Below are 27007 nucleotides of genomic sequence, written 5' to 3'. Positions count from 1 at the left end.
AGGTCAGCGCGTAAAAATGGTTAGAAATAAATAAATAAACAAAAGATATTCGAAAATAGTTTATGAAAGACACGTCAAAGTCAAAAAAGAAAGTTTTATTTTATAAAGAAAGATAATTATTTTATTGATCAAACAAGAGGTTATTCTCAATTGGAGTGTGTTGGTGATTCGGGGAACATTTAAAGTGCAAAAATGTCGCAAGAATCTGTTGATTCTAGTGATGATGATGATGGTGGGTCTGGTTCAACTCTTGAGAGGGGATCTCTTGAATCTCTTAGAAAAACTCCTATGTTTTTTTGTCGACCACCAGAGAGGTTTAAAAGGTATATATTAAATTTTTTTTATTTAAAAAATATAAAATTTAGTTAATACAATCAACATTTTTTAACATCAACACCATCTATATTTCATTCATCAAACTTCCATAACATTTTCAACGTCAAGAAAATTTCGGACATCTGTCAAACGCTTTTTAAGTTTGGTTATGTTTATCTGAAGTTGTGTTAAATTTATTATCAATTAAAGAAGTGATTCACTAAGTTTGTGACATAATTTTGATTATGCAACACAAACTGCACAAACCCTCAAAATAACCGTGAGATTTAGAGATTTTTTATTTAATCAACCTAACCTCATTTTGACATATCAAATATAAATAGTTCTTTTTTAATGAATAACACTTCATTTAAGCATTTAGTGATTTGGTTTAACAATATTAACATGAAACATAATTTAGTTTAAAAAGATATAATTATTTAAGGGAAAATAAAGTATCGGTTTATTTATTTATTATTTATACACAGCGACATCTAGCAACAGTAAATAGTATTTATTTTTAGGTTGGTACTAAATTAAAATGTAATCTAAAAGTTAAACTAAACTTTTGATTTTCACTTTATATTCCACGGATGAAAACACAAAAATAAACTCTTAACTTGTTTATTAAAATTATTAATAAGATGGTCATTATGCATTAATTAGTCATGTAAAAATAAATAATGTTGTGGAGTATATTTTATTTAGTTGTCAAGTTTGGGATTTTTTTGACAGTTCAAAAATGACTTAAAATTATCATTTTTTTAAGGTTAAGTTACTTATTCTGTTTTTTTTTGTAGAAAGGCAAATATAATACCATTTCATGTCCCGCATAAAAAGCTTTTGGAAAAGCTCGAGAAAAAAGTTGAGCTTCCCGAACCTTTGGTAAGTTTTTTTTTAATTAAACTATCTGCATTAAAAAATCGTTTTTTATAGACTGGTTTTAGAGCTCATCAACAAAAAATTTTGGATCAACGCGCTGGAATTAATCTCGTCGATGGCGATTTACCGTCCGCGGGTTCCAGAACCCCAAGTGATGCGTCAATTTCGAAACAGAAAGCGCAAACTATATCGTTAAGAAAGAAACGTAATTATTAAAGTTTTATTTTTATTTTTTTAATAAATTCTTGTGGAGTTAAACATCTTTTCTAATTTATTTTTTAGCTAAAAAAGATCAACAATTAAAATTTCGAGATACTGGCGTTCGGCCTGTTGTCAACCTTGAAAGTCATATGTCAATTGGAGGTGGGGGGGCAGCGGGAGACATAGTTTTACCCCATTTTAGATTGAAAAACGTCGTTTTACAAACTAGTTTAATTCAGAAATTGCGTTCTGGAGAAATTCCCGGCTTTGTTTATTTAATTTATGCCGTTCCAAGATCTTCGGAACATTACACACCATACGCTTTAACGTAATTAATTTTTATTAAATTTTTATGTTGGTATTTAAGCCAAATCAGCAACAAACTTAAAACATTTTAAATACTTAGGTTACGTTTTATTTGTCGTACTAAAACATAACCTAAAAAAGTAATTATTAATTTAATTTTTATTTAAGTATGGTTCCTTATGAAAACATTGATCAAAATTTATTTTTAACAATGAGCGCTCAAGGTGTTTTACAACATCACGGTCTAGAACAAGTTTTTACGCCGCTAGAAAAATGGGAGGCCGAATACAACCTTTATTGCCGTTTGATGAGGATAAATACGTTTTTTAATTTCCGGATTTGGAAGGCTTTCTACGTTTGGCACAAAACGATCATTTTCAATAAAATCGCTAGGGCCAAAAAAAATCTATCCAACAACCTGTTCATTTTAAATCCTTTATTGGGACCGGCGCTATTAAACATAAGGAATATGTGCGAAAAAATGGCAGATTTTACTTTTGCCGACGTTAGCAACATTGAAAATTGGGAATTATTTTATTTTATCGAAGCGCAAGTAAGGATATACAATGAATTTCATCTAAAATGCAATATACAAAAATAGGGCATACCTACTTACTTTGTCTCACATAAAATGCAACATGTTAATGTAATTTGACATTACAGTAAAACCTCGATGTAACGGATGATTACGGGGAACGCAATGTTCGTTATATCTCAATAAAAATATATAATAATGTAGCGCTGAATAATAAATAAAGGTAGACTAGAACAACTAGAACACTAGAATTGACACTAAAACTAGAAACATTCCGTTTAGTCGTACCTCTCTTAAGACCTGGAACTAGAACGATTCAGGTTTAACTTTCTAGTTCTAGGTCTAATGTTAGTTTTAGTCTTACACTAGCACATTCACTAGAACTAACACAAGACCTAGAACTAGAATCATTCGGGTTTAGCCGTCTTGAGAGACGTGCGGCTAAATCCGAATGTTTCTAGTTCTCAGCCTAGTATTAGTTCTAGTGTTGCACTAGCACTATCACTAGAACTAACACAAGACCTGGAACTAGAATCATTCGGGTTTAGCTGTCTTAAGAGACGCACGGCTAAACCCGAAACTTTCTAATTCTAGCTCTAGTGTTAGTTCTAGTTTTAACTGTTATTCAGCGTTAAATTGTTGTGTATTCTTCATTGAACTAATCTTAGACCTGGAACTAGAACCATTCAGGTTTAACTTTCTAGTTCTAGGTCTAACGTTAGTTCTAGTTTTATTCTAGCACAATCACTAGAATGGCCCCTTCTAACCCCCGGCTAACTCCTTCTAGTTTTAGGTCTTGTGTTAGTTCTAGTGATAGTGTTAGTGTAAAACTAGAACTAACACTAGATCTAGAACTAGAATCATTCGGGTTTAGCCGTCTTGAGAGACGTGCGGCTAAATCCGAATGTTTCTAGTTCTCGGTCTAGTGTTAGTTCTAGTATTGCACTAGCACTATCACTAGAACTAACACTAGAACTAGAATCATTCGGGTTTAGCCGTCTTGAGAGACGTGAGGCTAAATCCGAATGTTTCTAGTTTTTGGTCTAGTTTTAGTTCTAGTTTTACACTAACACTAGCACTAGAACTAACACAAGACCTAGAACTAGAAGGGGTTAGAAGGGGTCATTCGGGTTTAGCCGTGTGTCTCTTATCACGGAAACTCAGAATTATCATAAGGACGTCATCTTTTCCAAGCAAAACTTTTCCTTTGCAAGACTACTCAACGCCTGTACTATTAAGCTGTGTAGCATTTTATGTGGGACAGTACAAGTGCATAGTAGTTTCGTAACTGCATTCATATATTGCGAATTATATGAAATTTCAAGTATTATAATTTAGGAGTTCAAGTAAATTTGTTGTGATTTTTTAGATGGGAAAACTTGAAGAAATAATAGCTGAATTAGTAAATTATAGAAACGTTACCAAAGAAATTATTTATAACGCTTGTTTAGGTGCTTTATTGGGACGTGGATTTATTGTCGATGAAACCATTGAACTTGAAACTGAAAAATGTAACCAAACAAATTTAAGATAATTAATGATTTATTAATAATTTTTATTTTTAGCGAAATCTAAAAAAGGAAAAGCACCAAAAGCTTCTTTTATCGAACAATCGGAAAAGAAAAACTTTTGTATACGATTAACTTAGTAAATATTCTCTAAATTATTTCTCTAAATTCATATTAATAATGATAAATTTTTTATTTTAGTTTTATAACGCTTACTGATTATTTAACATTAAATATGATGCACGGAATCGTTTCAAATTCCGCAACGGGATGGTTAAAGACGCTTGAAACTCATTTAAAATATTTACCGTCAGTTGAATCGATACAAGGCACTCCGTTAGATAAACAGATTATGATTCCAAGATCCGAAGATGATCCTCAGGTAAAACGGAAAAGATTTAGTATTAAATTATTTATAAAAACCTTTTTAGTTACCTTTATTGAGAATACGAGTCATCATAAACGAAACGTTTATCAGTTTAGATCCAACCCACGATGTGACAGCAAACATTTTTAATCAAGTTTGGGATTTATGGGAATCTCAAACTTTAAAAATTAAATCTTTTTTGGGCGATAAACTTTATAATTCATTTACATGGTATTTATTTGTTACTTTTAGATTTTTTTAAAGTTAATGTTGAGTAAATAATTGACAAGTTATATAAAAGTTACATGCTATATACTGCTGCTTACAAAATTGAGTATCCATTCCTTTATATACTCAATTTTGTGAGCAACTGTATGAATAAATCATATTCCACTTCTTGTCAAACAAAAACTATCAACTTAACTTAAAGAGAAAATATCTTTTCATTATTTTTTCAAAAATTTTTAATACACCTTTTTTAGTCCAATTATAAATGGAAAAGTTGAAGACAGACTTTGTGGATTCGGCCCCCCTTTGTTTTTCTATTTAAGCGACGATCAACATTTAAAAGCGGTTAAAAAGACGATTTTCGATCACATCCGATTAAATTACGACGTCGCGGACGTTTTTGTAAAACGTTTGGAATATATAAGAGAATTTTTTGCGGCCGATAAAAACACTCCGCCGTCTATAATTGAAGATGAAATCCGTTTGGAGGTTTTTCGTGAATTGTGCATACGATTTCATGAAGAAATTAATATCATTAATAGTACGGTCGATAAACAACCATTGGGAATACATTATTTACAATTGGAAGATTTTAAAACGCAATCTTTACCGGAATCGACGCGGTTATTAAATATTTTAGAAAACGTTTTACCCAGGTAATTTTTGATTTATATTTTAAGTTATAATTTAATGATTTTTTTTTGTTATAGAATCGGGAGAGATAACGTTAACAGATTAGCGGACGAAGTTGAGTATTCGGCGAAATATTTAGAAAGAACAAACACAGAAACGTTACAATTTGTCGAATATTTCCGCTTTTTGGAAAAATGTACCGAGCGAATCGATGTTATGGAAAGCGATTTGGAATATTGTAAAGAACTTTACGATATGACTGAAGAATACTCGATTCCAGTTCCGGGTGATGATATGTCTAAGTATTTAGGGATTAGCGTCGATATGGGCAGTTTGCGGAGTTTGATTGATAGGAAATTAGAAGAGAGGCCGAAAGCCATCAAACAATTCACCGATTTAATGAACAAAGATATTAGCGCATTAATTTCGGACGTTGGTTGCATCAAAGATGAATGTCTCCAACCTTGGCTTTACGACATCGAATCGAATCCCGAAGAAGTTAACGGCTTTTTAGGAATATTATATGAACGGTTACTCGAATGTGTTCGAAGAGCCAAAGAGTACAAAGAATTTCAAAAAGAACTTAAGGTTAATTAAGCTTAATATATAGTAAAACCTCGATATAACAAACTTCGGATTTAATACATCAATACATTTAAATATTAATGTTAGCCCTCATAGATAGAATCCAACTCGGGTTATTAGCTAAGTTGCTCTATTCTATGTTTCTATGCTAGTTTTAATTCTAATGATTGATGAAAATGATAAGGATGAAATTTTTCATAGAACTAAAAATAAGTAGAACTATCACAATTTTTCATATAACAGACTTTTTATTATATCGTATTAGTCCATTATATCGAGATTTTAGTGTATAATCATAAAACGAATTAATTTATTAATACATTTTTTAGCTTGAAGTATCTCGTTTTGATATATTAGATGAAGTGATGAACGATGTTAAATTGAGAATGTTACTTTGGGAAAGTGTTGATTCTTGGGCTAAAACGATCCAAGAATGGTACGAAACCGAATTTACAAATTTAGTCCCCGACGATATGAACTTATTCATCGCAAAAAATATGAAAAGTATTAATCAATTAGAAAAGGGGCTCCCCAAAAATTTAATTGTCCCAAAATTAAAAGAGGACGTTGAAAAGATGAGGGATAAAATGCCGGTTGTTACGTATCTAAGAAATCCTTCGTTAAAAACGCGGCATTGGATGAAAATCGAAAATGTACTTAACCACAAATTTAAAGCGGATGAAGTTATAACTTTGGAATTGCTTGAGTCTTTGGGTTGTTTTGGTTACCCGGATGAATTGATGGAAATATCTGGTATGGCCAGTAGTGAGGCTTCTTTAGAAATACTTTTAAAGAAAGTCGAAGAAAATTGGGAGTCGTTAGAATTCACTGTCGTTCCGCACAAAGATACTAAAGACGTTTTTATTATGGGATCAACCGAAGAAGTCCAAGCCGTTTTAGACGACTCCAACATAAACATAACAACAATCTCCAGTTCGAGACACGTCGGCCCAATCAAACCGCGAGTTGACGAATGGATAAAACAACTAGATTTATTCACAAAGTGTTTAGAGGAATGGTCAAACTGCCAACAAAGTTGGGTTTACTTAGAAGTGATTTTCTCCGCCCCAGACATCCAAAGACAACTCCCTACTGAAGCAAAAATGTTTTTGGTAGTCGATAAATCCTGGAAAGAATTAATGAGAAAAACTGCAAAAATGCCCTTGGCTATGCCCGCCGCTACAGCACCCGGAGTTTACGAACAACTCCAAAAAAACAACTCCCTTTTAGAGCAAATCATGAAATGCCTAGAATCTTATTTAGAAACAAAACGAGTCGCTTTCCCCCGATTTTATTTCTTATCAAACGACGAATTACTCGATATTTTAGCGCAAACGAGAAATCCCCACGCCGTTCAACCCCATTTAAGAAAATGTTTCGATGCCATTGCGAAATTAGAATTTGGCACCAGAAAAATAACCGAAGAAGAAGGAGAAGAAGAAGGTGGTGGGGCCCCAGTTGCTGCTGGTTCCGGCGGAGAAAAAGTTGTTTTAACCACGGATATAATTGCGATGCTTAGCCCCGAAGGCGAACGAGTTCCATTAACGAAAGGATTAAAAGCGCGCGGAAACGTTGAAGATTGGCTCGGAAAAGTTGAAGAAGGAATGTTTACCTCGTTAAGAAAAATTATGAAAGCCTCAATCGGCGATTACATACACTCCCTTCGTAAAGATTGGGTCCTAAGACATCCGAATCAAATTATTTTAACAGTTTCGCAAATTATGTGGGCTAAAGACGTTCACGGTGTTTTAGATAAAGAGGGAACCGATAAAGACGTGGAATTAAAAAAGTTTGAGACAAAATGTATCGGCGATTTAAACGATTTAGCCGCGTTAGTTCGACAAGATTTAAGTTCGGTAACAAGGAAAATTTTAATTGCTTTAATCACCGTTGATGTTCACGCAAGAGATACAATCGCAAATTTAATCCATCACAAATCCTATTCGAGCGGAAACTTTGAGTGGTTAAAAATGTTACGGTATTATTGGGTAGATTCAAGTGACCGTTGCGTAACAAGAATGTCAAGTACTTCATATCTTTACGGTTACGAATATTTAGGAGCCGGTGGTGTTTTAGTTATCACCCCATTAACCGATAAATGTTATCTTTGTTTAATGGGAGCGCTTCAATTAGATTTAGGCGGCGCCCCAGCCGGACCAGCTGGAACCGGAAAAACCGAAACCACAAAAGATTTAGCCAAATCAAACGCGGTACAATGCGTAGTTTTTAATTGCTCGGAAGGTTTAGATTATAAAATGATGGGAAGATTCTTCTCAGGTTTAGCCCAATCGGGAGCTTGGTGTTGTTTCGATGAATTTAATAGAATCGATATTGAGGTGTTATCGGTCATCGCCCAACAATTAATTACGATTAGAAATGCAAAGCTTATTAGAGCCGCGAGATTTATGTTTGAAGGTAGAGAAATTAAGCTTGTTCAAACTTGCGCTGCTTTTATTACGATGAATCCTGGTTATGCCGGAAGAACCGAACTTCCCGATAATTTGAAAGCTTTGTTTAGACCTGTTTCGATGATGGTTCCTGATTATGGTGATTAAGAAAAATAATAATGTTTAATAATGTTTTATGTTTTAATTTCTTTTAGGTTTAATAGCTGAAGTTATTTTGTATTCGGAAGGATTTGAATCCTCAAAAGTACTTGCGTTTAAGATGGTACAAATGTATAAACTTTGTAGCGAACAATTATCGCAACAAGATCACTACGATTTCGGAATGCGTGCTGTTAAAAGTGTTTTGGTGATGGCCGGTTCTTTGAAAAGGGCAAGACCCGATCGAAATGAGGATGTCGTGCTTATTTGCGCGCTTAGAGATAGTAATTTACCCAAGTTTTTGGCTGATGATGCTATTTTATTCCAAGTATAATAATTACCTAAATATGTTTATATTTTTGATTTGACTTTTTTGTTTTAGGGGATCTTGACGGATTTATTCCCGGGGGTAGAACTTCCGGTACAAGATTACGGCGAGTTTCAACAAACGATTATAGCTCAAATGGTCGAACATAATCTCCAGCCTGAACATTGTATGATCAAAAAAATTATACAGTTACATGAAACGATGATTGTTCGTTGGGGAGTTATGTTAGTTGGACCAACTGGTGGAGGAAAATCGGCTATATTAAACGTAATTTTTTTATTACCTCAAATCAACTCAAATAGTTTAGTTGAAATCATCAATAAAAATGAAATATCAATTCTCAAATTGTTGAAGGGTTGGTAACAATTGATAAGATTAACAGGGAATTTTGTTATATCATGTTTTTAAATCAAAATGTGTCAAAGTGACGTTTAAATGAAATATCAATTGTCAAATTGTTGAAGGGTTGGTAACAATTGATAAGATTTGCAGGGAATTTTACTATATCATGTTTTTAAATCAAAATGTGTCAAAGTGACGTTTAAATTTTTGTTGTTCAGACATTCAATTTTTGGTTTTATGTTTACACAAAAATAATTAAAATAAATTAAACGCAAGAAAAACACGCGACTTATTGGAAATATTTTAATAAATCTTCTTTCTTCAAGAGATTTTAGCCACGACACTGCTATGAACAGTGCTAAAGTGCTACAAATATTAAATGGTTTATTCTAATTTTTTTTCTTCTAGGCTCTCAATTGGGCTCTTACTACAATGCATGATACAGGTCACGAAGGTCCATATTATCATCCAGTTCACACATACATAATGAATCCAAAAGCAGTAACAGCCGGTGAATTATACGGCGAAGTAAATCCGTTTACTTTAGAATGGAGAGATGGTTTAATGGGTATTATGGTAAGAACAGCCGTTCAAGACACCTCCGAAGATCATCAATGGATTATTTGCGATGGTCCCGTTGATGCCGTTTGGATCGAAAACTTAAACACCGTTCTCGATGATAACAAAATGTTATGTCTAGCCAATTCTGAACGGATTAAATTAACGCCTTACGTTCATTTTGTTTTTGAAGTTATGGATTTATCGCAAGCCTCACCCGCAACGGTCAGTCGATGCGGAATGGTTTATGTTGATCCGGAGGAAATGCGTTGGTTCCCTTACGTAAGATCGTGGTCGCAAGAATTAAGCGAATCGATAATTTCACCGGAAATGAAGGATTATTTGTTGGCTCTTTTTGAGAGATACGTTGATGGGGGATTAACGTATGTGAGAAAATATTGTTTATTTGCGATTCATCAAGTAATTAATTAATTTAAAAAGAATTCACTTAGTAATTGCTTTTAAGTTTAGGTTGAAATTAGTAAAATAATGATGCTCTGCGCTTTAATAAAAAGCTTTTTAATCGCACCCGGAGCTGTTGATAGAATCGCCGAAAAAGCGAAAATAAGAAACTTTATATGCCAAACTTTTATATTCTCGTATATTTGGGCTGTGGGTGGTAATTTAGTGCAACAATCGATGGAACGTTTAGAACAATTTATAAGAGATCAATTTGAGGATAACCCCGACGCTAGATTACCACAAGGAAATGATTTATGGGAAGTTTACGTAGACGTTAAAGCCAAAAAAATGGAACCGTGGAATAAAATTATGCCCGAATTTAAATACGACAAAGAAATACCATTTTTTGAAATGCTCGTACCAACCACCGATACCGTGCGATTTGGATTCGTTATGGAACAGTTGGTTACTGTTAATTATTCTGTTATGTACACCGGCGAAACTGGTTTGTATAAAAAAAAATTAAATAAATTAGGAAAAAATAATTTCCTTTAATTTAGGTGTTGGAAAAAGTGTTGTTGCTAAAGTTGTTTTAAATAAAATGTCAGCGACTGGTTTGTACGTTCCGGGGATATTAAATTTTTCCGCCCAAACAAGTAGCGCGCAAACGCAAGAAATCTTGGAATTAAAACTTGAAAGGAAGAAAAAGACTTTGTTGGGGGCTCCAGCTGGGAAAAAAATTATTATTTTTGTTGATGATGTGAATATGCCTAAGTTGGAAACTTATGGAGCTCAAGCACCGATTGAACTTTTAAGGTAAAATCTCATTTATTATATTTATAAGTAAAACAGAAATCTTGTGTACACCTCAGCCGTGATTAATTGTTTATAACATTTTAATGGTTCATATTTAATCACAACAACAAAGTTAGGAATTATATATTTTAATTTAATCTTTATTTTCATAATTTTGACATAACAAATGACATAAATAAGGACATGGGAAGAACATTAATGCGCAAAATTTAAGGCAGAGGAAAGGATACAAACGCTACATGAGATGACACCTAGTCAGAATGCCAAAAGAGAGAATTCCCGGAAGAGTAATGGAAATGGGAACAGTGGGAAAACGAAGAAGAGGCAGGCTAAGATTAAAATGGGAGGATGGAGTGGAGGAGATAGTGCACAAGAGAGGAGGAAGTGAAGAATATGGCAAGGAAAAGACATAGTTTTAGAAGATGTAAAGAGAATCCCAACAACACCTCAACGTTGTTACCAACACATTTTTTATTTAATCAGTCTAACCTTACTCTGGGCACTGGGTGCTCTGAGAGCTTCTCCAACAAATGCATTAACGATCGAAGCAGGTAAAATATCTATCGAAGTTAGAGCAACACTTCTGTGTGTGGGATTTCTGACTAGAAGTCTTAGCATAATCGATTGTCCAGTGATCAACAGAGTAAATAGGATTTCGCAAATCTTCATCTCACGGCCGTTGCCAAAGAATTGCCCTTTGATTGCTAAAATCTACTTAAAACTCAAGCCTGCTATCCCAAATTTATACAGAAAACAAATGCATGGCATGCACACCGTGGAATATAACAACGGTGGGCAAATGCGGCTTAACGAGCCGCATGCGGCTCTTTGAAAGATTATTTATGGCTCTCGATAAATGTACTCGGGGTCCTTTTTGCATACCTTTTTAATATATACGCATTTAATTGCGGCTCGCGAAAAATTTCGAATTTTCAAAAATGGCCTATCAAGGAGCTTGCCCACCCCTGGAATATAACGTCAGAATGCTGGTACCGATGATAACATTTGTCCCCGAATCATATAAATGCTTAGGATCAAACAGTGGAATGATTAATGTGCTAGGTAAGGAGATTGAGCAATACATAAAGAAACAAGATTCAAGAGACAAAAAGTGTTTCATGCTTGATTTATGTCCTTTCAATTGCAATGTGATAATTATAACAGATTCCAACAGCATACTTGAGCGTATTAAGAACCTAAATCTTAAAAAGAAATTACATCCCTATATCAGTACAGCTTTAAGTCTATTTTTGGCATATCAGAAAGATATAGATATCACACTGGTATGGGTACCGGGGTATATGGGAAATGAAAAAGCAGACAGAGGAGGTGCACAGAGTAAAAATTAATGGAAAAAAATTATAACGGCAAGATATTGATGACATAAACCATCCATGAGAACAAGAGTGGACAAGAAGGAGCTCAATTAAAGGGATTAATATTAAATTAAATTCCATGGTTCAAAAAAGTTCTCTTTAAAAAAAAAGTTCTACACTTCATTACTGGACTGAGAATAGGACGTGCGCTATGCGCCACCTATCTGTTTAAATTAGAATTAAAGATACCCCACAATTCGATTGTGGCGAAGAGTGGTGATCTGTTCATTTTTTCTGCTAATAGCTCCAAGTGTTTCACTATCAAAGCCAGCCCCTTTTTTTTCTGAATAGGCAGCCTTGACATTTGGGAACATTTCATCACTATCACTGGTAGCGTGGCTGATCCATAACTCCAAGTTAGTGCGAAAACTTTCACTTAAACAGAAGAAAGTTCAAAGGTTGCGACTTCTTGGTGAAAAAAGGTTTTGTCGTTTTGAACCTTAATGATGAGGTGTACACAACAGTTAATTATTTTTTTTTTTGAAATTTTACTTCATTAATTCATTATTTTTGTAGACAATTTTTAGATTTTGGTGGTTTATACGACCGCGAAAAACTTTTCTGGAAAGAGATAAAAGATGTGGTAATTTGCGTGGGTTGCGCACCACCCGGTGGTGGTAGAAATCCATTAACACCGCGATTTACCCGTCATTTCGGGATGTTATTAATCCCCCCGCCGAACGAATACAGTCTAAAACAAATTTTCAAGGCGATTTTAAAAGGATTTTTCAAAGACTTCGCGCAGCCGATTCAAGATCTCGCCGATGCCATGATTAACGCCGCCGTAGAGATTTACGCAAGAATCGCTGTGGATCTACTTCCGACTCCCGCTAAATCCCATTACGTTTTTAATTTAAGAGACTTATCGAAATGTGTTCAAGGTGTTCTTCAAGCGGATTCGGGAACTATGCGCGAAGTTACTCAAATTTTACGACTGTTTTATCACGAGTGCTTAAGAGTCTTTCACGATCGATTAATCAACAAAGAGGATAAAAGTTATTTTTATTTTTTAATGAGGGAAACTTGTGGGAAATGTTTTGCGAATCCAGTGCTTCAATTGCCTACGGATACTGACATTATTGAAACGCCACCGGTTTTATTATTTGGTGATTTTATTGTTATGGGGGCCGATAAAGAAAATCGATTTTATGACGAAATGAAAGACATTGTTAAATTGAAAAATGTTTTAAATGTAAGATCTTCAATTTTAATTTAATTTTTTTAAATCATATTTAATTAATTTATAGGATTACTTAGATGATTATAATTTAATGAGCTCCAAACAAATGGATTTAATCTTTTTTATGGACGCAATAGAACATACTTGTAGAATAGCCAGAATTTTGCGTTCGGAAAGAGGTAATGGCTTGATGGTTGGAGTTGGTGGAATGGGAAAACAAAGTTTAACCCGCCTATCTTCGCACGTAAACGCTTATAAATGCTTTCAAATTGAGTTGACGCGAAATTACGATCACTCTTCGTTCTTTGACGACTTAAGAAGGTTTTATACTCACGCTGGGGTGCTAAATGAAGACACAGTTTTCTTATTTACCGATACGCAAATCGTTCAAGAAGGATTTTTAGAAGATGTTAATAACATTTTGAATTCCGGCGACGTTCCTAATTTATTCGAAACGGATGAATTAGAAAAAGTTATAATCGGATGCCGACCTGGCGCTAAAGAAGCAGGAATTTCCGAATCGAATCGCGATGCTATTTATACGTTCTTTATAAGTAGAGTTCGAGCAAATCTCCATTTGGTGATTTGTATGAGTCCCGTTGGAGATGCGTTCCGAAGACGATGCAGAATGTTTCCATCGTTAGTAAATTGCTGCACGATTAATTGGTTTGTAAAGTGGCCCGAAGAAGCTTTATTATCCGTCGCACAAAATCAACTAAAAGAAATTATTCATCCAGATCTCGTCGAAAATTTTTCCCAAATATGCGTGTTACTTCATAAAAGTGTCGAAGATATGACAGAGCGATTTTATAACGAAGTTAGACGGCATTATTACACAACGCCAAGCAGTTACTTAGAACTCTTAAAACTCTACAAAAACATGCTCGCGGAAAAAAAAGAATCCATCATCAACCAACACGACCGCATAGCCAATGGATTAAAAAAGCTTTACGAAACCAATTCGGTTATCGATTCGATGAAAGAAACCTTGCAGGTTTTAGAACCTCAATTGGTTAAAAAATCGGCAGCCGTCGCCGAATTAATGAAACATTTAGCAACAGAACAAAAATCGGCCGATAAAGTCCGCGATTATGTAAAGGCCGACGAAGCAGTTGCTAAAGTACAAGCTGAAGAAACTCAAGCTTTAGCCGATGAGGCTCAAAAGGATTTAGCAACCGTTTTACCAGCCATGGAAATGGCAAGTAAAGCCCTTGACTCACTTAATAAATCAGATATTAATGAATTGAGGGTTTTCCAAAAACCACCGGAAATGGTTAAATTTGTTATGGAAGCTGTTCTTATTCTTTTAGGATCAAAGTAATTTATTTTTTATATATTAAAAATTATTAGTTACATATTTATATACAGGTGTCCCAATCATATTGTATAAAGTCATCATAGTCATAAATATTGAGTGTTAAACAATCAAAACAATTTTGATTTGAGGTTTTTACAACGATTTTGCTATTTTCTCTGACATTTTACTAAGTAAAGTGTCACAATGTCAACTTGATAGGTAAAGTATCAAAGTGATAGGTTTGTGTCAAAATGTCAAATTAATATGTTGGAATAATAGTTTCAATGGCGAAAGTGACAGAGAAAATGTCAAGGTGACATTTGAAAGTTCAAAGTAACAGATAGAATGTCAAAATGATAAATTTGACAGTTTAAAGTGACATATAGAATGTCAAGATTACATTATTTGAAATATAGTCAATATTAAGTCAACACAAATTTCCAACCTTCCATACAAAAAACCATATTTAATCACAACTACGCAAAGCATACCAACCCCATCCACACCCAAGCAACATCGTAACCTTGTAAACACAATAACACCAAAACGTTCACCAAATTAGATATAACATTACAACGAAACTTGTATAACAAGTTTGTACAACGCTCAAATAACAATTCTTTGGGACACCTGAATACAATTATATTTATTTAAGCGTTTAAAATTAATTTTAGAACCGATTGGAATTCAGCTAAACAAGTAATGGCCGATGTAAACTTTTTGAAAAAACTCCAAGAATACGATAAGAATCACATGACAGAAGCAATGTTAAAAAAGATTAAACCGTACATTGAAAATAAAAATTTCGTACCGGAAATTATAGAAAAAGTCTCAAAAGTATGTAAGAGTATGTGCCTTTGGGTTAGAGCAATCGATCAATACGCCAAAGTTTATAAAGTTGTTGAACCTAAACGAAAAAAGTATTATATACCACTAAAATTTTAATAAATTTCTCTCTAATTCATTTAATTTTAGATTAGAAGCTGCGGAAACTGAATTAAACCAAGTAATGACACTGTTACGTGAGAAACAACAAAAATTAGCCGACGTCGAAGCTTTCATTCAAAAATTACAAGACCAATTCAATCAAAGCATAGCCGAAAAACAAGCATTAGAAGATGACATGGCATTAACGGCCGCCCGATTAGTACGAGCAGGCCGACTAAACTTAGCGTTAGGAGACGAACAAATTCGATGGGAACAAAGCGTCGAGGATGCCAAAAATCAATTAGTTTCGATCGTCGGTGACATTATCTTAGCGGCTGCTTGTGTGGCTTACATCGGCGCTTTCACCAATAATTATCGCGTCGAATTAACCGATCTTTGGGTACGCCAATGCGAAGAATTAAAAATTCCGCATTCTCCCAATTTCAGTTTAATTAACGTTTTGGCCGACCCATATGATATAAGAACATGGCAAACATGCGGACTTCCCCGGGATAACGTTTCAACGGAAAACGCCATCATGGTCACGAAAGCCGGACGTTGGCCGCTTATGATTGATCCGCAAGAACAAGCGAATAGATGGATTAAACAAATGGAAACTCCCAATGAGTTAAAAATCGTTAAATTAACGGATTCTGGATTTATGCGAGCTTTGGAAAACGCGATTAGAATCGGACTTCCCGTTTTATTACAGGAAGTTGGAGAAACTTTAGATCCCACTTTAGGACCAGTACTTTTAAAACAAACTTTTGTTCAAGTAATTAATTTATTTTTTGTATACCGGGAATTTCATATAACTCGCAATATAGGAATGTAGTAACCATAGTTACGAAACTACTATGCGCTTGCACTGTCCCACATAAAATGCAACATAGCTTTATAGTACAGGCATTCGGTAGTTTTGCAAAGGAAAGGTTTTGTTTGGAAAAGGTAACGTCCTTATGATAACTTTCAGTATCCGTGTTAAGAGACGCATGGCTAAACCCGAATGATTCTAGTTATAGTATTATTATTAATATACTATTAACACAGAGTCTATTGATACACAGTCTATCTAACGACGAGTCGTTATGCATTGAAAGCCTAAGAAAAACAAGGTTATACAAGCCTCATATCGAGGTTTTACTATAATGTCCAATTATATTGATATGTTGCATTTTATGTGAGACAAACTAAGTAGGTACGCCCTGGTTTCTATGGAAATATATTTTTGTATATTGCATCTTAAGTGAAATTCACTGTATACAAATTTATTTAATTGTAGAGTGGGAGGTTGCTAATCCATTTAGGGGATTCCGACGTCGATTACGACACAAATTTCCGATTTTATGTAACAACGAAGTTGGCTAACCCACATTATTTACCGGAAGTTTGCATCCAGGTGACGTTGGTTAATTTTACAGTGACCCCATCGGGATTAGAAGATCAATTATTAGCGTAAGAACCTAAAACATTAATAATGTTTTAATAATTATACAGGGTATTTCTAAATTGATGCGAAAGATTTCAAGAGTTTTTTTAGCGAAAATAATGCTGAGATCAATTTGACATAACTTCATTTCTTTGGCTAATAATAACCAATGTCAGAATTAATTCATTTGAGCCTGTGTATTATTTTATTTTTTTGTGATCAAACTAACAATTTTAGGAGAAAATGTCAAGAGATAACTTTAAATCAAAGTTTTTAAATAGAAAAATGTAGACGCATTAAAAAGTTCTGATGCAAAGTATTAAAGGGGTTGATTTTTTCAGCCCCTTGTAATAATATTTTCGGGTTATAAAAATCATCAAAATGTATCATTTTATTAGCAACAGTTATCTGCCAAATTTCATTCTTCTAAATTTCTTCATAGTGGATTTATTAAATATAAACAATTTTTTCCCCTAACTTTAGAGTGCTATAACTCGGTGGGGAAGGGGTTTTGAACAAAAAGTTATATGAAAGACCTCCCTTAATATTTTGCTCAAAAATCACTCCTTGAAATCAATCGCATCAATTTAGAAACAGCCTGTATAAATATTAGCTTTCCCTGTCGGACATTTTTGAATGAGCTTGAGAACGAAACTAAGTTTTATTTCAACATTTTTTTTCTCAATATTTTCCCAATCCAACCCAACGATTATTATACATCATTTTAAAGAGAAAGCTTTGAGCTTTAATTTAAAATAAGTTTCATTCCTTAATTTCAATAAATACGGCTTCCAGGAATTTTTAAATTAGCATCTTTTTTGACATTTTTAGGTTATTCGAAAATGTAAGTTTTGTTTCAACATTTTTGTTCTCTATATTTTTCCAATCCAACCCAACAATTATTATACATCATTTTAAAGAGAAAGCTTTGAGCTTTAATTTAACATAAGTTTCATTCCTTAATTTCAATAAATACGGCTTCCAGGAATTTTTAAATTAGCATATTTTTTGAGACTTTTAGGTTATTCGAAAATGTATGTTTTATTTCAACATTTTTTTAAAAATATTTTTCCAACCAAACCCAACAATTATTATACATCATTTTAAAGAGAAAGCTTTGAGCTTTAATTTAGAATAAGTCTCATTCCTTAATTTCAATAAATACGGCTTCCAGGAATTTTTAAATTAGCATCTTTTTTGGTCACTTTTAGGTGATACGAAGATGTAAGTTTTGTTTCAACATGTTTTTTGTCAATATTTTTCCAATCTAACCCAACAATTATTATACATCATTTTAAAAAGAAAGCTTTGAGCTTTAATTTAGAATAAGTCTCATTCCTTAATTTCAATCAATACGGCTTCCAGGAATTTTTAAATTATCATCTTTTTTGACACTTTTAGATTATACGAAAATGTTAGTTTTAACTCAATACTATTTTCTCAATATTTTTCTAATTCAACCCATCGATTATTATACATCGATTTAAACAGAAAGCTTTAAGCTTCAATTAAAAAAAAATTTTTTTTCTTAATTTCAATAAACAAGGTTTCCAGGAATTTTTAAATTAGCATCTTTTTTGACACTTAGATTATGCGAAAATAGGGGGATTACATATTTTGCTAAAATGTTATTCCAAAGGCCTTTACTGAGTGTATTTTGATAGCGTTTTAATTCTGTCTGATTCTGTCACAAAGTTTCAAAATGTTTGACTTCTTGGGACACAAAGGGTTAAGAAAGAGGACGCAGTGTAATATTCCAGATGCTTTGTGTAATGTTGAAGATCTGAATGACTTCTTTTTGAGGAGTGTTTCGGACATCACTGACAGCTTACCGCCCAATCCTGCTGTCTTTGAGTATTATTCTAATTTAAATGTTAATAACGAGAAATATTTTAAATTCAAATCGGTATCAACTGATGTAGTAGACAAATTGATCTATAAATTGAAGTCTTGTTCTGAGGGCAGTGATGGGATTCGGGCGGATATGATTAAACTGACTTGTCCTGTCATTTTGCCTTATCTTACACATATTGTTAACTGTTGCATCGTTGAAGGTCCCGAATTGCTGGAAACACGCCTATTCCTAAAAATCAAAACCCATCAAGTTACACTGACTTTAGACCTATTAGTCTGTTTCCTACTTGTTCGAAGATCTTGGAAGGGATATTGAAGTATCCGTTGAATGATTACATTCAAACACCTAATTTTCTGCCTGACTTTCAGTGGGGGTTTTGAAAAAATTATAGCATTGTTACTACTATGACAGAGTTTTTGGATTCTAGTTTTGTTAGATTTTAAGCCGGGCATTTGTCACCGTTAACCACGAGATCCTTCTTTCTATTATTTCTTTGTTTGGTTTCACAGAGTATTATTGAGTGTTATCTTCATGACAGGTCTCAACGCGTAGCTATTGATGGTGTAGTATCTCAGAGCAGATTCATTGCTGATGATGTTCCTCAGGGTTCTATTTTAGGCCCGATCTACACTAGTCATTTATTTAAATGTATTCAACACTGTACACCATATCTTTATGCGGATGACACTCAGTTGGTGCTCTCCTTTCCTCCCTCCGAGTCTGGTCCTGCTATTGACAATATAAATAGAGATCTTAATAGTGTGTTTGTTGCGGTTTCGCAGCATTGTTTAAAAATCAATCCAGAGAAGTCTGTGGTCATGTTTTTTGGCAATAAAAAAATTTGTGCTGAATTGTCTCAGGCTGCTAATATTGCTGTGAATGGCTCAAAACTACCTGTACTTGAAAAATATAAAAGTCTTGGACTTGAAATTTATAACTCTAATCAGATCTCTAAGTATGTTAGGAACTTCATACTTATTGTGCACTGAGACTACTTTATCCACATAGAGCATACTTATCTTTTGATGTTAAACGAAACTTATGTGAGAGTTTTGTACTATCTCAATTTAATTACATGGTGCCAGTTTACCATGTAACAAAAAAGAATGATCCATGTTTTTGTTTTTTTTTTTTTCTCTGCACTTTATATTTTGTTTTTGGTACAATAAAGTTTATTATTATTATTATTTTCAAGGACATTAATTTTTTTTTAAATTTTTTTAGGGATGTTGTGAGATTGGAACGACCAGAATTAGAACAACAACGCACAGAATTAATTGTTCGTATAAACAATGATAAAAGTACGTTGAAAAACATCGAAGTGAAAATCTTGAGGCTTCTATATCAATCGGAAGGAAACATTTTGGATGATGAGGAATTAATCGACACGTTAAACGAGAGTAAAGAAACTTCCGAAGTTATAGCGGCGAGATTAATCGAAGCTGAAACGACCGAAGAAAAAATAACGATAGCTCGCGAAAAATATCGATCCGTTGCAACTCGTGGATCAATTTTATACTTCGTAGTGGCCCAATTGGGCGATATCGACCCCATGTATCAATACTCATTGAAATACTTCAACACGATATTTAACACGGTCATCGAAACCAGCCAGAAAAACGATGATTTAAACATCCGCTTACAAACGCTTTACGCTGAAATTACTTTAGCTGTTTATACGAATATTTCACGCGGGTTATTCGAGCGGCATAAATTAGTTTATAGTTTTATGTTGTGCGTGGCGATTTATCGCCAGAATAAAACGATAACTGATAAGCAATGGAATTATTTATTGAGAGGCCCGGTTGGAGCGAAAAAAGAGTTACCACCAAAACCGAATTATCCTCAAGTATCGGATAACATGTGGGTGGCGGTGAATTATTTATACGCCGCTTTTGATTTGTACAACGAACTACCGGATGAGGTAACAAATGTTATACATATAATGGTTGGGGATTATTCGTTGAGTATTCAAGTGGTGCCCACTTTAAATAAGGATAGCCCAATTAATTGGGAAAAACGATTAAACGACATGGAAAAATTAATGTTAATAAAAACTTTGTGTGAAGAAAAATTGGTTTTTGCCATTACTGAGTATGTCAAGAAAAATCTTGGGAAAGCTTTTATAGAGAGTCCGGCTATATCTTTAAATGTTTTGTATGTTATTTTTTAATTCATTAATTAATTAATTTTATAGGGTGTGGCGAAATGAATGGATTATTCCACAATAATTAAATTTAATCCAACACAATCAGACTTATTAAAATTAAATATTACTGCAAGATTTTCCAAATTCATTTTTCCTCCTCTACTTCCTCCATTTCTATATCTGGTTGCATATTAACCCACTGTGAGTTTCTGCCTCCATTCTGTGTCCAAAATTCACCACATTTAAAGAGAAATAATCGAAAAGGACTCAAAGCAACACTTAACGAGGAACTAATCATAACAAAAATACAGGATGGTTTGGACACCTGATACGAATGAGGGAAAATAACCTGATCAAACAGATATGGGAGGCAGGATGGGATGAGAAGAAGTCCGGGGAAGAGATGAAACCAAAAAATGGGTGATATTTGAAAAAAAGATTTCCAGGATTTTCAAACAACTTCCTGAGATTGAGGAAAACATTATAATTGAAACTTATTGGAAGAGATAGAAATTAAACAAATTTATTTTAAAAACTTACCTTAACTTGGTCCTAGAATCATGGCGACGCTCTTGATTGCTTTGGTATTCATTGCAGTAGTTGTCGGTTATCCTATGGACACGGTTTCAGGAGATGATATTGACCTTTATAGGTTCTGTTGATTACTCTAATGTGGTTGAGATCACTAGATTGCCATGGTGGCGGCTATGACACGGTACCATAACATTGCCTCCTAGCCGGGAACCTAACAAATCATCCACGTCCATTAATTTGGGTTGTATGTCTCAAAGTAAGAATACAATTTCCTGCGAATCAAAAGAAAGTTTCATTGTAAATGATGATAAATAATATTTTCATTTTGAAAAGATACATTTAAACATTTAACTTAGATTTTTCAGGTATTCAGAACCCTACTTAGTACTTACAACAAATTAGGCTGTACTCCTAAAGAACTCCTAGAAAACTAGGCACTTCTAGTAACAAATTAGAAATTGCTTGCAGAATCTAGATCCTGCGGGCAGATAAATATATACCGCCAACAAAGTATTTGATACTGCCAATGGAAAACTTGCTACTGCTGGTAATCGACTATCTGATACAGGACTAGATACTGCTGACAGACGACTGGATACTGCTAATAGAAGAGTACATATAGCTGATAAAAGATTAAAGACTGCTGGCAGAAAACTAGATACTGCTGACAAATCAGTAAATGAGTAGATATTGCTTATAATAGAATAGACACTGTTAACAGAAGACTGGAAACTGGTTGCAAACGACTAGAGACTACTTACAGAAAACTAGATACTGCAAATGGAAGACTAGTTACAGCTGAAAAAGTTGCGTTCTTTTATGAAAGTTTTAACAGTTATTTATCTTGAACGAAGTAACTTTGCCTTTAAGCCATCCAATTAATAAATTCTTACAATTTGTGATAAAAGAATTTGATTAAAAATCCAAACATTATTGACCCACCCTACATCAAATTTCAATTTTATCTAATAAACTTCTTATCCATCTAGATACCACGATATAAACAACGTAATCCCATTAATTTTCGTTTTGAGTACCGGTTCGGATCCTTTCGGTGCTTTCCAACGATTCGCCGCTGAAATGGGATTCACAGATAGAATTCGAGCAATATCTTTGGGTCAAGGCCAAGGACCTGTTGCTGAAAAATTACTCGCAACTGGAATTGAGAAAGGCGATTGGGTTTTCTTGCAAGTAAGTAAAAAAAATGCTGCAAAAATTTGACATGATTAATTTTGAAATGTTTAGAATTGCCATTTAGCAACATCTTGGATGCTTTCCATGGAAAGAATCATATTAAAAATAGCCGAAAATCCGGATACAACCCATAAAGAATTTCGATTGTATTTAAGTTCGATGCCGAGTAAAACATTCCCGGTTTCAGTTCTACAAAATTCCGTTAAAGTGACGAATGAACCACCGAAAGGATTAAGAGCTAATTTAAGAAGAGCCTATTTAGATATGACGGATGATCTGTTTCTTCATCGTAAATCATTTATTATTCGCATTTATTAATATAAAATTTTTTTATTAATATATTTTTTTAGCGTTTTTAAAACGAAAATGGAAAGCTATGGTTTTTGGGCTTTGTATGTTTCACGCTGTGATTCAAGAACGAAAAAAATTTGGTCCATTAGGTTGGAACATCGTTTACGAATTTAACGATAGCGATAGAGATTTCGCTTTTAACACGTTAAAAATGTACTGCGCAACCCCACCGATTCCTTGGGATGCATTAATTTACATAACCGGGGAAATCACTTACGGCGGAAGAGTTACAGATAATTGGGATTTAAGATGTCTCAAAACGATTTTAAGTGGATTTTTCGCCCCGGCCGCCGTTAAAAAGAAATATGTTTACTCGAAATCCGGAACATATTATTGCCCCGTTGCCGAAAATATCGAGGAATATCGCGAGTTCATTAACCAATTACCCCTAATAGAGGAACCAGAAATTTTCGGGATGCACGAAAATGCCAACATTGCTTTTCAAGTAAAAGAAACTCAAGCGATTATTAGGACTATTATGGAGAGTCAACCGAGAGCTGGCGGAAGTGGTGGTGGAAAAAGCAGCGATGAAATTGTTTTTGAATTATCTGAAATGGTTTTGGAAACGATTATTAAAAAGATTTCTATGGAGGAACCATTTCCATCTTTAATGAAGGTTGGTTATGCTTTCATGCGTTAGTTGTAATTTAATTATAATGAAATTTTTAGAAAGATGATCAAAATAGAATGCCTTCATTAACGACTGTTCTTTTACAAGAAGTGGATCGTTTTAATAAATTATTAAAATTAATCGATAACTCAATGATTAACCTCCAAAAAGCCATTAAAGGATTAGTCGTCATGTCTGAACAATTAGAAGAAGTTTTTAATGCATTTATCAATAATTCCGTAAAATTTAAAGCTTATTTAAATGTCCTCTTTATTATTATTATTATTTTAGGTCCCCAAATTATGGTCAAGTCACTCATATCCGTCACTAAAAAGTTTAGGAAGCTGGGTACACGATTTAGACATGAGAACCGATTTTATTTGCGTTTGGATCCGCAGCGGACATCCAACTTCATATTGGATTTCCGGTTTTTACTTTCCACAAGGTTTTCTAACAGGAACCTTACAAACGCACGCTAGAAAATATAATTTGCCCATCGATCAGCTTCGATTTGAATTCAATCCGTTAAAGAGAGTCGTTGATCAAGAAGATCTGCATGATGCTCATGTTGCGGCCGATGGTAAAGAAGTTCCAAAAGCATATGGTGATTTGGTTTATCCAAAGGATGGTGTTATCGTACATGGATTGTTTTTAGATGCTGGGAGATGGGATATGCGAACTATGTGTTTGGTTGACCCCAATCCAGGTAATCTTGAAAATATTCCATTAGTTCTAGTGACAGTGGTAGGTAGCGCTAGTTAGCATAAGATGTCACTATGTTGCATGTTTTTATTGCACTAAAACTAGAACTAACACAAGACCTAGACTAGAATCATTCGGGTTTAGCCGTCTTGAAAGACGTGCGGCTAAATCCGAATGTTTCTAGTTCTAGGTCTAGTGCTTGTTCTACTTTTAAATGTTGTTTAGCGTTAGATTGTGGTATATTTTGATTGAAAGAAAAGTAGAACTAACACTAGACCTAGAACCTGGAATATTCTGGTTTAGCCATGTTGCATATTTTTATTGCACTAAAACTAGAACTAACACTAGACCTAGAATTAGAAACATTCTTGTTTAGCCGTGCGTCTCTTAAGGCTAAACCCGATACTTTCTAGTTCTAGGTCTAGTGTTAGTTCTAGTTTTACACTAACACTATCACTAGAACTAACACAAGACCTAGACTAGAATCATTCGGGTTTAGCCGTCTTAAGAGACGTGTGGCTAAATCCGAATGTTTCTAGTTTTCGGTCTAGTGTTAGTTCTAGTATTAACACAGAGTCTATCGATACACAGTCTATCTAACGACGCGACGAGTCGTTATGCATCGATAGCATAAGAAAAACAAGGTGTTTTAACCGAAAATATACGTTGTAATCTCACCTAGTTTAATAAAAATAACTTTACTTTTAAGTTTATCAGATTGATTTTTTGCGTGGCTATGGTTACTATACTTGCTATGGCTAGGTGTTGACCGGCTTAATAGGAAAATGCGTGGTTAACATTGCTTGTGACGTCACAAAACGTGATATCACATCGAAACTTTAATGTGACATTATGACACATAATGATTGTTGAATTTTTCCAAAATTAGATTTAATATCAATTCTACCTGTCATTAATCGCCGTTTTTTTCATTTTCAAGTTTAAATTAGGCTTCTAGGTTCCATTGCCAAGCCTTATCATTGTGAAGAAGAAGAAGAAGAAGCTTCTAGGTTAAATTTCTATTCAAACAAATCTTGACGTTTAATGTCTTAACCTTCAAAAACAACAATAATTTTATATTAATAATTGTTTAAATCAATCATAATTATAATAACAATACCAATATCTTCCTTAACAATTTCTTTTCTTAACAGTTCACGAGATGTGCGCAATTTTAACAATTAAAAAGTTTAAAGCTTAATCAAAATATACATTGATAATGGCGCCCTCTATCGATGAGTAGCATTTACTAAAAAATATGCTTAACAATTTATTAAACATATTAATTCACTTAATTTGTTTATTGTAAATATTAATATTTGCAAATTAATCTAATTTAAAATATTTTACTTAATATAAACCAATTACATTCAAATTCGCCACAAATAATTTATATAAATTCAAATAAGCGCCCTCTTTCGTTGTGTAAATTAATCTTATTTAAATTAATTTTATAATTTATTATTTTTTAGGTGAAATAAATCCTCCACTTCCAGCATTTAGATTAGAACCAACTGTATCAAAACTTTCCGATGATGATAAAAGATATCTTTGCCCGCTTTATAAAACTTCAATAAGGGCTGGTGTGTTATCTACAACCGGACATAGCACAAACTTTGTTTTACCGTTTTTATTACCGTCTCAAGAGGACAGCAGTTATTGGATTTTAAAAGGAACTGCTTTATTAACGCAGATAACCAATTAATTTTTAATAATCTTTTATAATGTTGTTATATTAAACCGATTTTTACTTTTTTAATTTGTAAATAAAACGATTTCATTTATATTTTCTTTTAACTTAAAGATTTATTCAAATGTCTAAGATTACAAAAAAAATCTTTTTTATTTTTTGGATTTCTTCGCTTCCTTCGGGGCTTTTGTAACGTCATCTGTGTTTTCTGCAGCTTCCTTAGCGCGTTTGGCTCTGATTCCAACGAGACGTGCATCAGCTCGTGCCTTCCTCAATGCGGTGAATGCACTGAATTTCTTCTCATCCTCAGAAGGTACCTTCGCTTTCGTTCTAATAACTGATTTGGAAATTGGCAAAACTTCGCCAATCAACTGAGAAGCAACTTTACGTTCCTCTTCTGTTGCTTCACCAGCACGCAACTTCTTCTTATTATGTTGTGGGAACAAAATCAACTTGGATTTGTATTCTTTCAAACGTTGAGCATTCAATTGGAGAGACTCGACGGATTTATTCCTTCTACGATAATCGACTGCAACTCCAACGGAACGAGCAAAAGATGAGTTTAACCCAGCTGCTTTCAATTCTTGGAGAGTAAATCCACGACCAGCCCTCACTTTAGTATGATATCTAAATAAAAAATTCAAAAAAAAATGAGGTTATGTTGATTAAAAAGTTATTTCCATAGCATACCTGATTGTAGGGCATCGAACTACCGGTCTTAATGGACCAGCAGCGGGTCTAGGAGCGATAGCTTTAGCTTTTTTAATCCTATTTTGCCTTCTGCGGAATTTACGGGCCGGTTGATTAAACCATGTTTTCACGAACCTTTGCCAATCCTTATGGAAATGGCCATTCGGAATCATATTATTACCTTTCGGAGCCATATTTTATATTTAAACGCAAGCTGTGCGTTTCTATAGGCGAAAATTGTTAAAATAAATCATAAAATTCAAGTTAGAATTAGTTTATTTCATAAAATGTGGAACTTACCTCGACACCACAACACGTTTTCGGTAAAAGAGAAGTAGGCTTAGTGCGCCATCTAAACACCGTAACAAAATCAACCGGGAAATTCGAAATTTCCCTCAAAAATAATTATTTTGCGTTCAAAGAAGCTTTATTTATAAAATTATCGTTTGATAAATTGAAATAAGTATATTA

The 27007-nt window shown here is 33.8% G+C and overlaps 3 protein-coding genes across 3 annotated transcripts in view; 1 reads left to right on the top strand and 2 right to left on the bottom strand.

Annotated features, from left to right (window-relative positions):
• LOC111428610 (leukocyte receptor cluster member 8) overlaps window positions 1-25319 on the bottom strand; it is a 45237-nt gene extending 19918 nt beyond the window's left edge. The window contains exons 1-3 of the mRNA XM_023064223.2: window positions 25277-25319; window positions 25064-25210; window positions 21306-21571 (exon numbers count right to left, since the gene is read on the bottom strand). The gene's annotated coding sequence lies outside the window, so the exon portion shown is untranslated. The remainder of the gene's footprint in view (window positions 1-21305; window positions 21572-25063; window positions 25211-25276) is intronic.
• On the top strand, window positions 1-25940 carry LOC111428605 (Dynein heavy chain at 16F). The gene is made up of 29 exons (XM_023064208.2): window positions 1-323; window positions 1116-1200; window positions 1252-1402; window positions 1480-1726; window positions 1873-2257; window positions 3609-3750; window positions 3805-3886; window positions 3949-4129; window positions 4179-4345; window positions 4597-4998; window positions 5053-5563; window positions 5890-8107; window positions 8163-8434; window positions 8489-8701; window positions 9185-9754; window positions 9806-10241; window positions 10297-10552; window positions 12445-13120; window positions 13176-14425; window positions 15080-15325; window positions 15381-16107; window positions 16615-16787; window positions 19841-20773; window positions 22289-22490; window positions 22545-22782; window positions 22844-23460; window positions 23514-23693; window positions 23746-24160; window positions 25629-25940. Exons 1-29 carry the CDS (start codon window positions 193-195, stop codon window positions 25859-25861), a joined length of 12339 nt encoding a protein of 4112 aa, XP_022919976.1. The 5' UTR covers window positions 1-192; the 3' UTR covers window positions 25862-25940.
• LOC111428622 (ribosomal protein L13) lies at window positions 25932-26911 on the bottom strand. The gene is made up of 3 exons (XM_023064246.2): window positions 26837-26911; window positions 26537-26760; window positions 25932-26473 (listed from the first exon to the last, which is right to left on the bottom strand). Exons 2-3 carry the CDS (start codon window positions 26728-26730, stop codon window positions 25999-26001), a joined length of 669 nt encoding a protein of 222 aa, XP_022920014.1. The 5' UTR covers window positions 26731-26760; window positions 26837-26911; the 3' UTR covers window positions 25932-25998.
• Between the last annotated feature and the right edge of the window lie 96 nt (window positions 26912-27007).

The sequence above is a fragment of the Onthophagus taurus genome, chromosome 1 (genome assembly GCF_036711975.1).
Source record: "Onthophagus taurus isolate NC chromosome 1, IU_Otau_3.0, whole genome shotgun sequence".
Taxonomy (NCBI): domain Eukaryota; kingdom Metazoa; phylum Arthropoda; class Insecta; order Coleoptera; family Scarabaeidae; genus Onthophagus; species Onthophagus taurus.
The sequence above is the reverse complement of the archived record's forward strand: the minus strand, read 5'-3'. Positions and strand labels throughout refer to the sequence as shown.